General features: G+C 38.9%; 1 protein-coding gene across 4 annotated transcripts in view; it reads right to left on the bottom strand.

Annotated features, from left to right (window-relative positions):
• The window catches only part of adamts17.L (ADAM metallopeptidase with thrombospondin type 1 motif 17 L homeolog), a 143,391-nt gene that overhangs the window by 52,561 nt on the left and 74,352 nt on the right, over nucleotides 1-16,478 (bottom strand). For all 4 annotated transcript variants that reach the window (XM_041586874.1, XM_041586872.1, XM_041586873.1 and 1 more), the window contains 4 exons: nucleotides 6,985-7,125; nucleotides 5,299-5,449; nucleotides 4,108-4,209; nucleotides 2,873-3,018 (listed from right to left, as the gene is read on the bottom strand). In XM_041586874.1, coding sequence (XP_041442808.1) covers nucleotides 2,873-3,018; nucleotides 4,108-4,209; nucleotides 5,299-5,449; nucleotides 6,985-7,125 — 540 coding nt within the window. The remainder of the gene's footprint in view (nucleotides 1-2,872; nucleotides 3,019-4,107; nucleotides 4,210-5,298; nucleotides 5,450-6,984; nucleotides 7,126-16,478) is intronic.

Genomic DNA, 16,478 nt, shown 5'->3' on the forward strand with positions numbered 1-16,478 from the left:
TGTCTGGATCCTTTCTTTCTCAGTCTATTGTATGTGCAGCTCCCGAGATGGCCAAGAGTACAGGCAGGGGTTACTATATAGCTGTTTAGTCTAGAAAAATAATGATTTATAGCAGGGCTATCCAACTGGAGGCCAATGCTTCTCCAAGGATTTTTATGGCTCCGCAGCCTGCCCAAGGGTTCCATAGACTACTCTGTATGGCACGCTCATTTACTATAATCAAACCCAAGAATGTGTAGCATATAGAATGATCAGTCCAAAACATGGAAAAAGTTGAAAGTAAATGCCTCACAGTGCCGTTAGTCCCAAAGTATTAAGTTGCATAAAAGGCATCGCCACCCCCTGTACCTTCCAGATTCACTCTACCAGTGGCGTATCTAGATATTATTGGGCCCCACAACAAATGATTTTTCAGGCCCCCAAAATGTTGGCAGATTGACCTGTTTAACCAATATTTATTGAACTTGCATATGAATTAGGGCCTCATGGAGCCCTTATACCTCCTGGGCCCTCCTGCAGCTGCAGGGTCTGCTTCCTCTGTAGTTGTTCCCCTGCACCCTACCTTGCTGCCTCCCAGCATACAGTAAGTCCCAGTACTGGAGATGGGGTGTGAATATTAGGGTGGATATTTCAGAACCAGGTCACACACAACTACAACACAAAGGACACGCAGGCATGAATGGATGCAACATAGTCGTAACATAGGTTGAAAAAAGACGTGTCCATCATTTTTAATCTATATATAACCTGCCTAACTGCTAGTTGATCCAGAAGAAGGCATGTTTGATATTTGAAGCCTCTACAACTTGCCTCAGCGGGGGGAAAGGATGTGCTGAAAGGACCCAGATTGTGTGGGAATCAGCCTACTACAAATTGGTTTATACTCAATTACGAACAAAGTCCACCAATATTCTTGTCTGCAACAAAAATGAACCACTTGGTGCCCCAAACATCACATCTGCAGAGACCAGAATGGGCAAATGGGCAAGACAGAAAAAACAGCAATGACAGACCTCCTGTTGTAATAAAATAAAATAACTTTCTTAGCTCTTCCATTAAATAAATATGCTTCAATTAAAACATGTATTTTAAATGTTGTTTTTATTAAGCCCTCTGGCTACATTCAAATATCAAACAGATGTGACTGGAATGATCAAACCAGATGTTCCTGAACTCAAAATCCCAGCATCCTTTGCCAATCCCTGCTAGATGTAGGCCAGCAACAGCTGAGGCTCCTGCTCTTGTCTGCAGGGGCATAATAATAGGAGTTTACAGGGGCAGGGGGAAGTTATGGCTTAAGAGCAATCATCTTGAACTGGGTAATGAAGGACCCGGAAAAAGTTTTGCAATGGGGCCCAGTCGCTTCTAATTACATCACAACTTGCCTGCCCCATAATATTTGTGAAGTAACACAGGAAGATACCAATATTAAATACTTGTCCCTGTTCTATAAAATAAAGGGTAACAGGAGGAAGCTGATAAAGTCCCAGTGTTCCAAGCCAATGATGAAAAGCTGGATGTGACATTACACACATTGGCTTAGAGCTAATGTATTCAGACTGCAGAGGATCAAAGCTTTAAGCACTCTCCAGCTACATAGATACAGTCGGTGTGTACTTGGAAGGGTCACATCAACCACCTCATTTTCCTCTTTCAGGCTTGGCGCAGACAAGTGTGAGGGTGATGCAGCCAGCAACAAGCCCTTATTTTCTCTAAATACTGAAAGCAAACATCTCTGTTATTTTTATGATGAGGCCATCTGGAAGATGAGAATTTCTCTGCACACACTGCCTATCCTCACTGCTATGGTTTACACTTGCACTGTTATAGCATTTGCTCTTCTAATCTGCCTGCTGCACTGATGCACCACATGCCTGCAGCCGAGTACAGCCTCCATTTATACCTCTTCTATGCCAGCTGGGAGAGAGAAGACAGATATCTGCGAAAGAGAATACAGACAGAAAGACTGAAAAGAAGGGAGGGAGAGACATAGACAGGGCTCATGGGAGTAAAAGAAGGAACAAATGAGCAGAAGAAGGGATGAGAATAACAACATGAAAAGAAAGCATGACAGAAAACAAAACAGATGAAACACAAGGGAATGGGAAGGAAAAAGCAATGCCGGAATAAGGGGGATGGGACACAAAATTTGAGAGGAAAAAAAAAAAAAAAAAAAGAACCAGAGGAGAGAGAGGAAATACATTGGAGTGGGTTTTATGCATCTGGTCAGGATCCCAGTCTCAGCTGGGGGCCCCTTTTTTAGTATTTGAAGCCAGTTATGTTTAAGGTTTCACTTTAGTTTATGGTACTGGACAAATCTTGTCAGGGTATCATCATCCGGCATTGAATGGCGTCTGCACCAATTGTTTAAGCACAAATATGCTGCATCAATGCAGGCCGTGTGCATGTGGGAACCCTGGAACTACCCCCACCATTAGGGTGCTAGAAGCTCCAGGGTTCTCCTGCATCAATAGACATACTGCATGTGATTCTTCTGAGCAGCTTAGGTGGGTCTTCCCAGTGAGGACAGTGAGGTTGTGTAATGTCCTGCTGAGTGATGTTGTGATGGCAGATTCTGTTAATGCCTTTAAGAGGCGCTTGTATGATTTCTTGGACAAGCATAATATCAAAGACTATTGTGATGCTATAATCTACATTTAGTATACATTTATATATAAATATATAGTTTAAATATGTCCATGTATAGATAGGTTGTCATAAGAATGTGTACATATTTATCTACTCAAGTTCATTTGGGGGGGGTTGAACTTGGTTAAAGGTTGGCAAAAAAAAACAAGGAGAAGGAGAAACTAAATACTATTGGCAGTTTAGCACCTACAGGACATGTAATGTTAGCGTTGGATGCACTCACGGAGGGTTGTCACACTTCCTCTGCCTGAAACGAGCCCCTGTGCCACATGTCCTGCTACACATGCTCCACGAACTCCATGCACTCCAGTCTCCATCCACATGTTGTGGTATAGGGGTCTTGCCCACACACTCTCCAGCTCTGCACCACTGTAACAAAAACTCTCTGTATAAGCAAAAGTGACCAAGAGGACAATGCCATTGTAATGATTGAGAGCCATACAGATAACAGGAACAAGTAATAATGAATTTGGCATAATCAAACAGGACCCCCTGATGGGGCTCTTACAGTAAGAATCATCACATAACTTGTTTATGTCTTATTTCTTGTTTTACGGTACATCAGGTTCTTTATCAAACAGACAGCAGAAATCAAAATGCAGGTGACTGCCATGAGGCATCTATAACAACGTCATCATTTCCTCATCATTTATTAGCAATAAAGAGTTGTGATACAGTTTGATACTTTCACTTTTGTGCCAACTCCCAAAATACCTGACAAAGAAGAGTGACTAGTAACCTGTCACATGATTTTATACAAAAACATTCTTATCTGTCAAGTATTTATCTGGTCAAATGCATAGTTTAATAGCCAATGATTTCGTTTGGGTAGACCTGCACACTGAGATGGAGTAAACTACATTTACAGTCTGGACAGAAACACTGCAATCAGACAGGGTCACAGGACAGTCTTTCCAAATCACTTCATACTGTACCAAGTATGCCCAGATGGTTTAAACGGTTCAGAATGATACGCTATATGACCATTTGTGTGATTGTTATGTTGAACTGATTTGATGTATGGCCAAGTGTTAAATAAAAACTTTAAAAAAAAATATGCCCAGATGGTCAAGCATGAGGGTTAAAATCAGCCAAACTGCTTTAACGTAGACACGTAATGTGTTCTGCTAAACAAGTGAGATAAACAGCATCCTTGTCCATCGTGTTGAGTATTTTTCAGGTCTAAATCCATATTGATTAATGATAAAACAATCCATTTCCTGATTCTGACAGTCTCACTGTCCAATGGAATAAAATGTTCTGGATCATTCTGTCAGTTAGTAGTCTACCCCTGAGATGAGGCAACACTCCCCTTCTACATCTCATTGCTCCAAGATGTAGAAAAGGAACCAATAAAAAAGAATTTCCTTCGCTAATCAATGAACTTCCTGACAGAGAGGCAATGATGAACGGTCTCTCTTATTAAAGTAATAACCTCACTGATAAATATCTGCTTACCTTATCTGCACCACATTCTGTGCCATCAAGAGGGGGGTCCAGCTTAGTCTTACAAGACAAATCTCCTTCCACCAGGCACCAAAGTCCAGCACACATCAGATGCTAAAAAAAAAAAAAGAAAAACAGAAAATGTTTTGTATTTAAAAGAGACATATTTTTGGATAATATTTTGTATTTTTCAAGTCACAGTCATTGTTTTCATTATGGGCAAATGTATTAATCCCTAGGAGTTCCTGTTATGTTAGCAGGGTGCTATAGCCCTTGTTCCATTCTTTGTGCATGACACCACTTATGCTTTAAGAATTGGATGGAAAACAGAATTTCATTGTACAACATTTTCTCCTGTCTCAGCTGAAGTGCATATTCACCTACATTCAGTGTCAGTAATAGCCCCACTCACTTCCAAATAAAAAGCAACAGTTACTAAAGAAAAGTGCTTTTGCAGAAACTCCTGGATATAATTATAAAAGTATAAACATATTAACACTATATTTTATTTTTATTATGAAGCTTTAATTGTTTTCATTCCCCAGTAAATGCTCCCCTGTATCCTTCTAAGCAGGAGTTGGGTTAAAAGTGTCTGTTGTTTCATTGGTTCTTGAATACTAGAGAGTCGTGGCACATCAGAGTGTGATGCATTACCTTAAATGCAAAGCACATTGCAGGAAATGACAGCAGAGCAACTTACCTCCAGCCACACACCAGTAGTGTGCCAACAAAGGGGTCTACTGAACTTTAATTAAACAGCACACACATTCCCTATGGAAATGAAGGTATACTGGAACAGATCATGTGCTGCATACAGTACGGTGTCTTTAGGAAGAGAAAGCTAAAATATACAGTTAACCCCATTCTGAATAGAGTATAAATGGACAGACCTTAGTATACCATAATCAGCATCAAAGTGTAATATGAACTCCCACCCTTTATACTCAAGTGTCTTACAAAAATGCTTGAGATGAATATGGGCAGCATGGGCATTGGGCATATAAAACTACTAACATCTTGCTTCTGGTAACAGGTATGATGTGCCATGTGTATTTTGTCCCAATGCTTGGAATTAGTTTGTGTATGTGAGACATGTATGTGTCTGAGCTTCATCTATTGACTGGCCCGAGCTGTAATGCGGTTTTCTATATAAGGCACTGCTGATCTTGCTTAGATTAAAGGTTCCCCTTACTTTTGGCTCACCTCCATATTTTTGCAGAAAGTGGCATTGCTGCCAAACAGGATCTGACATTGCTCGCTGGCACTGTAATGCATTCCAGGGAGTTTGTGGGGAAGCCTGACGGCGTAATGACTTCGGGGGTCGGTCACTAGGAGGCATGAGCTCACCTTGGACCTGGACAGAAAAAGAATTCAACGTCAATTTTGATAAGCCAAAACTTAAGGGTAGGGACACACTGGGCGATTTGGGGAGTTTTAGTCGCCTGGCGACTAATCGCCGCGACTTTTCTCCCCGAATGCCTCCCCTCGCTCTGCGCCTGGCTAAAATGAAAAATCGCCTGCGCTAATCACACGCGGCGATTCGTTTTCCGAAATCGCCCGAAGTTGCCTCACGAGGAAACTTCGGGCGACTTCGGAAAACGAATCGCCGCGTGTGATTAGCGCAGGCGATTTTTCATTTTAGCCAGGCGCAGAGCGAGGGGAGGCATTCTCCCCGAATCGCCCAGTGTGTCCCTACCCTAAGGGCAGATTAGGTTTATTACACTTTAATATACCTGTAATGGCTCTTTATGAGCAGGGATCCATGCCCAGAGGTACAATGGTGCAGTGCAATGCCCTCTCCACTATGCCATTATTAGCACTGCATATAAAATGCCTGAGCTGCTATAGGCTCTCACTTTGGATGCTTGAGTATGCCCATTAATGTCACCAGCACAGATACAAGGGGTGATTTATTAAATATCCTGCAGTAAGTGCCACAGCAGTAAGTGGTGCAAATCTATGGCAATTAGTACAGACGATTTGCAACATTCCATTTGACGGAGACCTGCAGGTGCAGTGCTGCTGGCACAGTGCAGCTCTGTGCCTGCAAGCGGCATGTACAGGGCTCTATAGGATTACGAGCTGCTATCATTTTCTAACATGAATGTCTGAATGACCGGCAAGTTAGGGGTTGGGATAGGGGAGGCCAACATTGCTAGCCCAGTTGGCTTTTATGACCAAGGGCAGGCAACACTTTTTCTCTGTAATAAAAAAACAGTAGCATGTACTTGATTCCAACTACTATATATTTAAACCTTATTGGAGGCAAAACAATGTTATGTGGTTTATTTCATGCTGAAATTAATTTTAGTAGACAAAGTATGAGAATCTAATTTACAAAAAGACCCCTTATCTGGAAAACCCTAGGTTTCATGAATGTATATCTGTATGCACATTAATGGTAGGATTACAGCATTTTGTTGGGTTGAACTTGATGAATATGTGTCCTTTCTCAACCTATCTTACATTATTATGATACATCGGATTAGTAATTTTTGAGAGTACAGGAGTACAGGGTCACTGGCCACCCAGACCACTGCATGTGGCCAAGCTGCCTACGTTTTGCAGAGTTAAAAGCAACTGCACTCTAGCCATCAGAAATAGACTATTATTACTGCTGCCTATGGAGACTGGCATGGTCAAGCTATTACAATATATATATATATATATATATATATATATATTTTGATATTGATGCAGTAAAATGCAGAGATATATTTCTGCACACAGCATGAACGATCATCTTAGATTAAAAGAAGTCCTGTAAGTAAAAACAATTCCTTTAACACTGAATATTTTTCAAAGTGACTGATTAACATATTTCACCGTGTACTGAACGCCATTCTCAAACCATTTTCCCTCATGGTCTCGGTTATTACTTCTGCTTACTTCAGGAAGTTCTCCAGATCATCCCGGCTGCAGGTGGACCAAGAAAGATCACTAGGGTTCCGACCTTTCACCCATTCACCGGACATTATGTGTGAACGACCAGCACAAGATGGGTGGTCATCATCATGGCTCATTCCCATACTAAAGAAAACAAAGAAAAAGAGGGTGTAGCATGTTCAGTGCATTCTTTCACCAATATTCATCTCCTTAGAACAGTGACCATTTGTGCAACCCATTGTCAACCTAATGCTGGGAGTTTTAGATACTTTAGCCCCAACACCCTTTTGTCTTGAGCAAAAAAGTATCCCTGGTCCTCAGACACCTTCTGTGAGACAGAAACTCAATGGAATCATTTACTAAAAACAATTCCCAACCCCCCCCCCCATAGTTCCACAGTGCTTTTCCAGTAAGAGGCTGGATTTTCATAAAGCACTTTCCCCCCCATATTTATAAATAATCAAAGACTGAAGTTGTAAGGTTGAATCTAAGAATCAAAGACAATTTAAGCAAAACAACATTGTGCAGAAATGTGGGTTTCCTATGTGTAACCAGTCTGTCACCACAAGGAAATCACAGAGGGAAGGATGGTCTCCTCTCTTTTCTGGGAAAGTATAATAATATAGTATTGAAATAAATAGTAGGAATGAAACCAATCCAGGATGTCAAATTGAAGAACTTTTTATCTGCAGGATTCAGATGCAGTTTGGCTGGAAACCTAAAAGCATGTGACTACATTAATTGAATAAGTTTATTTTTAAGAAACTGCTCAGTGAATTGAATGATGTATATGAATTTTGTCTTGTTCAAGATGCTACTGAACTTTATTAAGATTTAAATATTATATGAGCCAGAGCTACTGTATACTGTACAAATTCATTAACTATACAAAACTTCCTCAGGTCAAAATGACTGAAGAGATCAACGATATTTTACTACTTATCAATAATTCTGTTTGTCAAATGAATTTAAACTTTATTGAAATAACAGGACTTCAGTAACTTCAACAGAAAGGTATTGAAACTGTGTACACAGGCCATTCAAATAATGATGGAAGTAGCTAAAGCAGCTAAATAGTCAATTTTAATTAACAAAATTATTTAAAAAACACTAAGCTGTTTTATTTTGGTGAAATGGGTAAATTTCTGTAACTCTATTTCAATACATGGTGGGCATACAGTTAGCAAGCTCAAGTTTCAAATAATTGACTGTACTGATATACCAACAAGGGTTGGTGATTATTATTATTATAAAAACTGGAAATGTACACAAGTTTGTGTTTAGGAAGGATTTCTTAACATACGGATTATGATAATTGTATTATTTTCGTGTGGCTATATATGATTTTTAAACATCGTACTTTCTGATTAAGTTTAGCGTTTCCTCAGTGTTGGTACCATTATCTCAAATTCAAATTCAAATTCAAATTTATTTGTCACATACACAACATACAAAGTACGACATGTAGTGAAATGCTTGTTGCTGTGCAAAGTCAAATAACGTCCGACCAGTAGAAAGAAAAGAAAGAGTTACATAGTAGATAGATATTAATGAGTTATTAAAGTGCATGTGCATTGATGTGATATATGAGATATATATATATAAGAGAGAGTCCAGTCCTATAGTTTTACACTTGGTTCAGGGACCGAATAGCTTGAGGGAAGAAGCTCCTCCTCATTCTCTCTGTTTTAGCCTTAAGGGAGCGGAAGTGCTTTCCTGTCCTCATCAGTGAGAAGAGTCCATTATTAGGATGGGAGAGGTCTTTCACGATCTTCTTGGCTTTTGTCTTGCACTGCCTAGTGTAGATAGACCGCAGGTCATCTACAGGTTATCTTTAGTAATTGTAATGTCTTTTAAAGTATTCTTGGCATTATATGCAGATGGTTACCATCAAAACTAAAAAGCTGAGGTAGAGTTTTTCAGCATGTTTTGGGGGCTGAAAAACTCGGCTTATACTCAGGAATATACGGTATATAGTGATTACAATTAGCAGAGCTACATACAGAGTAAGATTATTGCAAGGATAAGAAAAGCCATATTTTACCTTCAGCAACAGAAACAGCCACTTGCAGCAAAAGCAATACTATTATGGAATTCTCTGGCAGGGGAGGTTGTGTTGGCAAATAAATTGAATACCTTTAAAAAGGATTTGGCTTCCAGGCTAGGGGTTAAAGGAATTTAAACATGGGTAAAATGTGCATCCAAGTGAGAGATCTGATTGCCATATTAGAGTCTGATTTTTTTGGCATTCGTCTTCAGGCTAAAGTGACAAGTGTTTTGTTGTAGTTTTATTTATTGCCTTGGAAAATAAAAAATATTACATTTCTTAAATCCCTAACTTCTGGGAATTTCTCTTGGCATCTGCTAAACAATGCATAGAAACTTGGTTGTAGTTCAGCAGTATCTGTAGAGGGGTTTCAGAGCCAAGACTACAATAAGGGATACTATTGTGATGCTTAATGTGTGTCCTTTCATATGGCTGCTATGCAATAAATGGCAGAGAAGGCCATAGCATTAATAAAAAAAAATGCTAAAAGAAATTTCCCCTTTAAACCACTTTTGGTGAGGACCAACATACATATAGGATATCATTTGGCGTATTTGATTGATCATGATAACATACATAACATTGTGATCTACATTAGAAACACAAATACTGTCACATATCTATTGCCAATTCCATGCACAGTACTTAGAACAGAAGATTATTTCGAACACAAGATAAAAATCTAAGTGAGAGTAGAACAGTTCATAACTTTATATCATGTAAACCTACCAACCCTGTTTTATAGAACAAGTTGACCCTTCCATTAATCCACCTGAGGATACAACAGTATATGCTGTAGAACAGGGATCCCCAACCAGTGGCTCGCAACCAACCCCTTGAATGAAGCTCCCAGTGGCCTCAAAGCAGGTGATTGTTTTTGAATTCATAGTTTGGAGGCAAGTTTTGGTTGCATAAATATCAGGTGCACTGCCAAAAAGTACCTCCTGTAGGCTACCAGTTCACATAGGGGCCAGCCAATCACAGCCCTTATTTGGTACCTCCAGGCTCATGGGGAAAAAAAGGTCGGGGACCCCTGCTGTAGAAGCTTCCCATCAGCCAGACACACATATGCCACTACTCAGTTGAATAACATTCCTACTTCATTAAGTGGAATCAGGTTCAACCTGTACTGTCAAAAATGCAAAAGTGCGAAGCAATTGGCAAACACAGGATTTTCCCCTTCCACATAATTCAATCATTGTCACAATAATGTCAGGTTTAGTATGCATGCAAACTATCTGCTAACATCTAGACATGAATTCATGGCACATTCTTCGCATGTCTATATAGGCAATGATATCTTTAGTTGCCCTTGAAATGCTTACAACAAAAGTGGTTGAGGCAGTTAAACAAAAGGCACAATTAAAACTATTAACTCTTCTCTCCAGCTACTATGGAGAATATTGTGTACATGTGAATCTCTTTCACGCTAAAATTAAAATATCCTTTGCATATTGTCAGTCATTGCACTGTATGTTTTTTCTGTTCATGTAAAAGTCAGAGAGCTTGACAGCCAGTCGGCGGCTGTATGGCTTGCACTCTAATTATGCTGTGCAACATACTTTGCTTGGATTCATAGCATGTGTGTTATAGTGCTACACAATATTCCCTATTCTCTGGATAATTTCACAGGAGGCTTAAGTGTGGCATTTAGTGTACAGGTAATAGTAACTTAACTTTGAATAATAAAGCATCAGCATTGCCAATGTTTCTTACCACAAAATGGAGAAATGTGCAGCTAACACATTACAATGTCAACATCTGTATTAACCAAACCAAACAGTACTTGCAGATTCATACATTTACACTGGAAGTGTAACCGACAGCTCAGTAACCATAAATTGACATTAAATGGCCTAGAATACACAAAAGCCAAGAGTAAGCTGTAGCATATATTTACATCTAGTAAGTCAATGGTGTATCTACTAACTAGTGTGTAATAAAAATAAAGCTAATATTTCAATATTGAAACACCCATTATTTAAAAAATGTCATAAATCACAATTCTAGTATAATAGTTGGTGACTAGTTGGTGGTGCACATCTTAGTACATTAATAAGAATGATGGTGCTCTCTGCAGGGGTCACCAGTGAGATTTCACATAAGTAAAGCAGGGTGGGTTGCCATAAGAGGGGGGCAGCAGAGCGTAACCCACACTATTTGGCGCCTAACCACATATGACATATGTAAGGTATTTGCGATTTGCATAATATTTTTTTTCTGTGCCCCTGACCCCCACTGTTTTAGGTGGCAGTCGAAATAGGTTGGGTATTATGTAAATAAATATTTTCTATTCATTCATAGTTTTGAGTGCCTTTTCTTTACTTAGCTTTTCTTTACTTAGAAGTCACAATTCCATAACTTGTATATCTCAGTCTCCAACCTTGTTCCAGTATGCTACAAGAGGCAAGCAGGGGGCATTCTTAAGCAGATTGGGGTGGTATGGACATCACTGCATGTGCAACTAGGGTTGCCACCCCGCCGGTATTTTACCAACCTGGCCGGTAAAAATGATGGTTGATCCCAATGTTATTAATAGGGAAAAAAGATAAATATATAGGAAGGCCGGTATTTTTTCCAGAAAAGGTGGCAATCCTATGGGGCAGATTTATCAAAAGTCAAAGTGAATTTTCAAATCAAAAAACTTTGAATTTTGAAGTCGTTTTTGGGTACTTCGATCATCGAATAGGCCAAATTCGACTTTGATTGGAATTGAAAATACTTCCAATATTCGACCATTCGAAAATTGGAGTACTGTCTCTTTAAAAAAACTTTGACTTCGGCACTTCACCACCTTAAACCTGCCGAATTTGCCATGTTAGCCTATGGGGACCTCCTAGAACCTATAGCCAGTATTTGGCAAGTTTTGAGAAGTCGATTAAATCGTCTTAATCGATCTTAAAAATCCTTCAACTTCGAATGTTGATTACCCTATTCGATGGAACTTGAAGTTTTTTTCACGTCGAAATTCGACCCTTGATAAATCTGCCCTTATGTGTGATCAATCATAAGTGGCCAGAAATGGGTTTGCATAGACACTGCATTAGCAGGAGCAAAACCCTTGCTTAGAGAGAGCACATAAAACAAAGTACACCCTGTATTAAAGGACCAGTAACATCAAAAAAATTTAATTGTTTTAAAGTAATAAAAATATAATGCAGTGTTGCCCTGCACTAGTAAAACTGCTGTGTTTGCTTCAGAAACACTACTGTTGTTTATATAAATAAGCTGCTGTGTAGCAATGGGGGCAGCTATTCAAAGTAGAAAAGGCTCAATTTACACAGCAGATAGCAGATAAGCTTTGTAGAACATAATGTTATCTGTTATCCACTATTTATCCTGTGCCATATAGCTCTTTTTAAATTTTCGCCATTGCTACATAGCAGCTTGTTTCTATGAACTATAGTAGTGTTTCTGAAGCAAACAGAATGGTTTTACCAGTGAAGGGCAACACTATATGATATTTTCATTACTTAAAAACTTTCATTTTTGGCGCTACTGTTTCTTTAAGCAGCACAATTCAGCAGAAAACAAGTTAACTGCCATAAGGCATAGAAAAGATCACCCAGCAATCCATAGCAACCAATAAGATCTCTGCAGGTGAAGTACTGGTCCAAAATTATTTTTAAACAGGCGGTTTCTTAACCTGTAAGTCTCTAAGAAAGTGCTATTGGTTCAGCTTGGAGAATCAGGGCCAAATGTATAAAGTGTCATAGCAGTAGCAATGCTTGCCACTTCCATGCACGTCTGCATATTCCACCAATGTTGGAAATGCCGCTTTATAAAGCTTCAAAAACGTTACCATCCAAGTGGATGTAGAATGCGTTGTTGATGCAGTAATGGAAATTTAGTTGAAGTAGTCAAATGAAATCCCATTATTTCAAATAGCATTTCAACAACTTCAACAAAATGATTGCCTATAGTGAAATCTTGATGGATCATTCTCTCATCCACCCTGAGGAAATAGTGGGATTTTGCCAAGACCGAGTCGACTAATGCATTCCAAAGATATTATGGTCAAAGAGATTCTTAATAAATAGGGAGAAGAAAGAAATAAAGGTCAACACAGAGTCAAACCTGAACTTTTCTGTTTTAGGAATAGCTATTCACTCATTTGTCATTGTTGCCTTGCGAGCATCTAGTAATATGCATTTTCACATATTATAATAACAGAAGTTTATAAAGCACTAACGTTTCAGAGAGCTTTACAATAAGAGTATAAACAACCTTCCAATGACGTACAGATACTGTGAAGAGGCCATTACTCTTTAACGGCTAGAGCTTACTATAATAAAATTCAAATAATATACACAAGAAGATGCATTTGCAGTATTTTGGGCATAATCTACCTTTTCTAAATTCCAGCTGCTGAACAGGAAAACAGAATATTACACACACAGGAAATGGCACAGTAGGTGTCATGGCAACCAGATACAAACAAGGAAGCATTTAGAGGAATAATGAATGAGAATGGATTCAAAGCACACAATAAAGAGTTCATTAAAGTATATATAAATAGAGCTGCCTTGCACCCATCAAACGATCATAGATGCAGATATAAATTATAGTTGTTGTTCAGAAGTTTTATTTTCCACTCACCTCTGCTCTTAAGGGGTGGGGTTTCCTTCAACACCATATACCTCAACTGTTCCGGTCTATGCCCAGCCTTTATGAATTGTTAAGAGACTGGTAAATTTAATTCAATAGCTTTTTCGTGCCTCCCCAATGTGCAGCAACCACACTGACAGACACCAAAAAGGTGTTGCTTGAAAATAAGAAGAACTCCCAAAAAAGCCGCAATCATTATTCAGGTACTAGTTCTTTTATTTGAGTGAAAAAAAATCAAAGTTACATATTTTGTGTAGTGTGGAAAAAGTTTGTGAACCCCGTTAAATAATAGAAATCTGGGTCTTCACTGTCCAAGTCTGATCTTAAAAACAAATATTTATAGTTTTCAAATGTGTCATGGCTCGAACAAAGAAGACTTTTAAGGCTCATACTAAAAGGCAGCAAAATCATTTCTAAAGAGTATTGACTTCACCAGTCCTTGGACTGTAAACAAATGACAGAAATTCAAACTAGGTGGCCATACAAGATAAGATCCGCAAGGTCGCCAAATGAGTGGATCTTAACAAAATATGCCCACAAAAGGCAGGGCGATATTTGGTTAATCCCAATCAGAAGAACACAGAACATCATAAGTGCGCACGGTGGGGTTGCAAGGAGAAAGCCACTACTATCCAAAATGAACATTGCTGCCTGAAGTTTTTGTTTTCTAAAAACCATGTGGATTAGTCAGAAGGCTACTGGAAGAACATTTTGTGAATGGAAGACACCAAAATAGATCTTTATGGCTTGAATCAAAAGTGTTGTTAGGTTTTAGGCAAACACTGCATTCCAGCATCTGTAAAACATTTCAGTTTGTCATGTGTGGGACAGGAATTTTTGGCTAGGTATAATTGGAATTTTAATTATGCCTGGGAGTCAAATTTGTGCCCCTAGAATTGATTAAGACCTGATTAAGACAGTCTATTGCAGGGACAACATCACATTAAAAATTAGATTTGTAACATAAGAGAATGAGTGCAACCCATGCATGCATTCTTCTTGAATGTATAAACTCTACTGTGTATATATATTCCAGTAACTTAAAGGGATACTGTCATGGGATAAAAAAAAAAATCCAAAATTAATCAGTTAATAGTGCTGCTCCAGCAGAATTCTGCACTGAAATCCATTTCTCAAAAGAGCAAACAGATTTTTATATTCAATTTTGAAATCTGACATGGGGCTAGACATATTGTCAATTTCCCAGCTGCCCCAAGTCATGTGACTTTTGCAGCTGGGAAATTGACAAAATGTCTAGCCCCATGTCAGATTTCAAAACTGAATATAAAAAAATCTGTTTGCTCTTTTGAGAAATGGATTTCAGTGCAGACTTCTGCTGGAGTAGCGCTATTAACTGATGCTTTTTGAAAAAAACATGTTTTCCGATGACAGGATCCCTTTAATGTACATGTGATAAAACGGTGAGCCAGTACATTCTGTGCTACCTGAATTTATTTAAAAAGGAAGTAATTGTAGCTGGCAGACAACAATGGATTGTCTATAGCTAACCTCTTTCTAGTTGTCACATAAATTGATCAATAGATGATAAATGAATGTGATCAGTAGAGAGGTGAATTAGTGTAGTATAGTATAATAATTGACTGATAATTGAGTTGGCTAAGCTTCACCAATTTGTGCTTCAAAATAGGTTTTGGAATGGAATAGGTGTAGGCAACAGCTGGACTAATACTCTTGCCAACATGCCCATTGAACCTACAGCTCACAGCCTTATATATGGCACAAGATACTGACAATACTATGGATTTTCTTCTGTATCACAGTAGTCTTGTTGAATATTGGGCAGTAAATGTGTGTTTGGGTGTACAAATTCCAGGCTGAAACCTACTACACAGTTTATCTTTTGCAATATACAGTAGGCTTCATAACAATGCCTGTCAACCATCTCTTTTTCTAATAAAAAGTTAAAAACTTCTGGGTGATATTAACTGATAACTTACATAAAACTATAATTATTTCGCACAAAAATGCATTTTCGGAGTCAAAGTGTTTGAGCTCTTAAGTTCAATATAGTTTATGAACTAATACAATTTCAGGCTTATTGGTGTAGATTAGGATACTGATGACTGCTCTTGGTGCAACCATAAAAACCACGAGACACTATCTTAGGGAGGCAGTTACCCAATTCCCCTGCTCGTATACTACTATTTTGGGAACTGGAGAATGAAGAGGGATCCCCAGATGTTTCTTTAGAGCGACATCTACTAAATGCTGCCAAGGTACTCATCCCTAGACTTTGGAAATCCACCGTCCCTCCATCTGTTAAGGATTGGGCTATGAAAGTCAATGAAATTGCCAAATTCGAGGAGCTATCCACCTTCTCTAGCAAGCAACACTTAAAATATAGGGACGTATGGTTGAGATGGTTACTATTTAGGGATACGGATGATTATGCACAGCTCTTCACGCCCTGAGAAGGACGACTCCGATGCATCCTTAGGCCTGTTTGATACCCTCGAATTAGGTCCTCTCTAGGTTGGGGGGATTTGTTATATACTTCTAGATGTACGTTTCTGGCGATACTTTGGCTTAGACCCTCCCTCCTCCCCCTTTCCATTCTTTCTTTCTGTACCCCTCCTACACTTTTGAAATCAATAAAAACATATTTCAAAAAAAAAAAAAAAACAACCCACGAGACTAACTTACTAACAGGAGTTACGTTGTACCAGTTACACATAGCAAACAAACTACCGAAAACAGGAGTACTTAAACCACCCACATACTGCCTGAAGTGTATAATAAAGAACAAATCTAAGTTTGTCATGGGTCAGTGAAGCTACTGCCCAGGACAAGTTAAAGGAAATACCGGTGGCCATGAAAAAAA

This window comes from Xenopus laevis, chromosome 3L (genome assembly GCF_017654675.1).
Source record: "Xenopus laevis strain J_2021 chromosome 3L, Xenopus_laevis_v10.1, whole genome shotgun sequence".
Taxonomy (NCBI): domain Eukaryota; kingdom Metazoa; phylum Chordata; class Amphibia; order Anura; family Pipidae; genus Xenopus; species Xenopus laevis.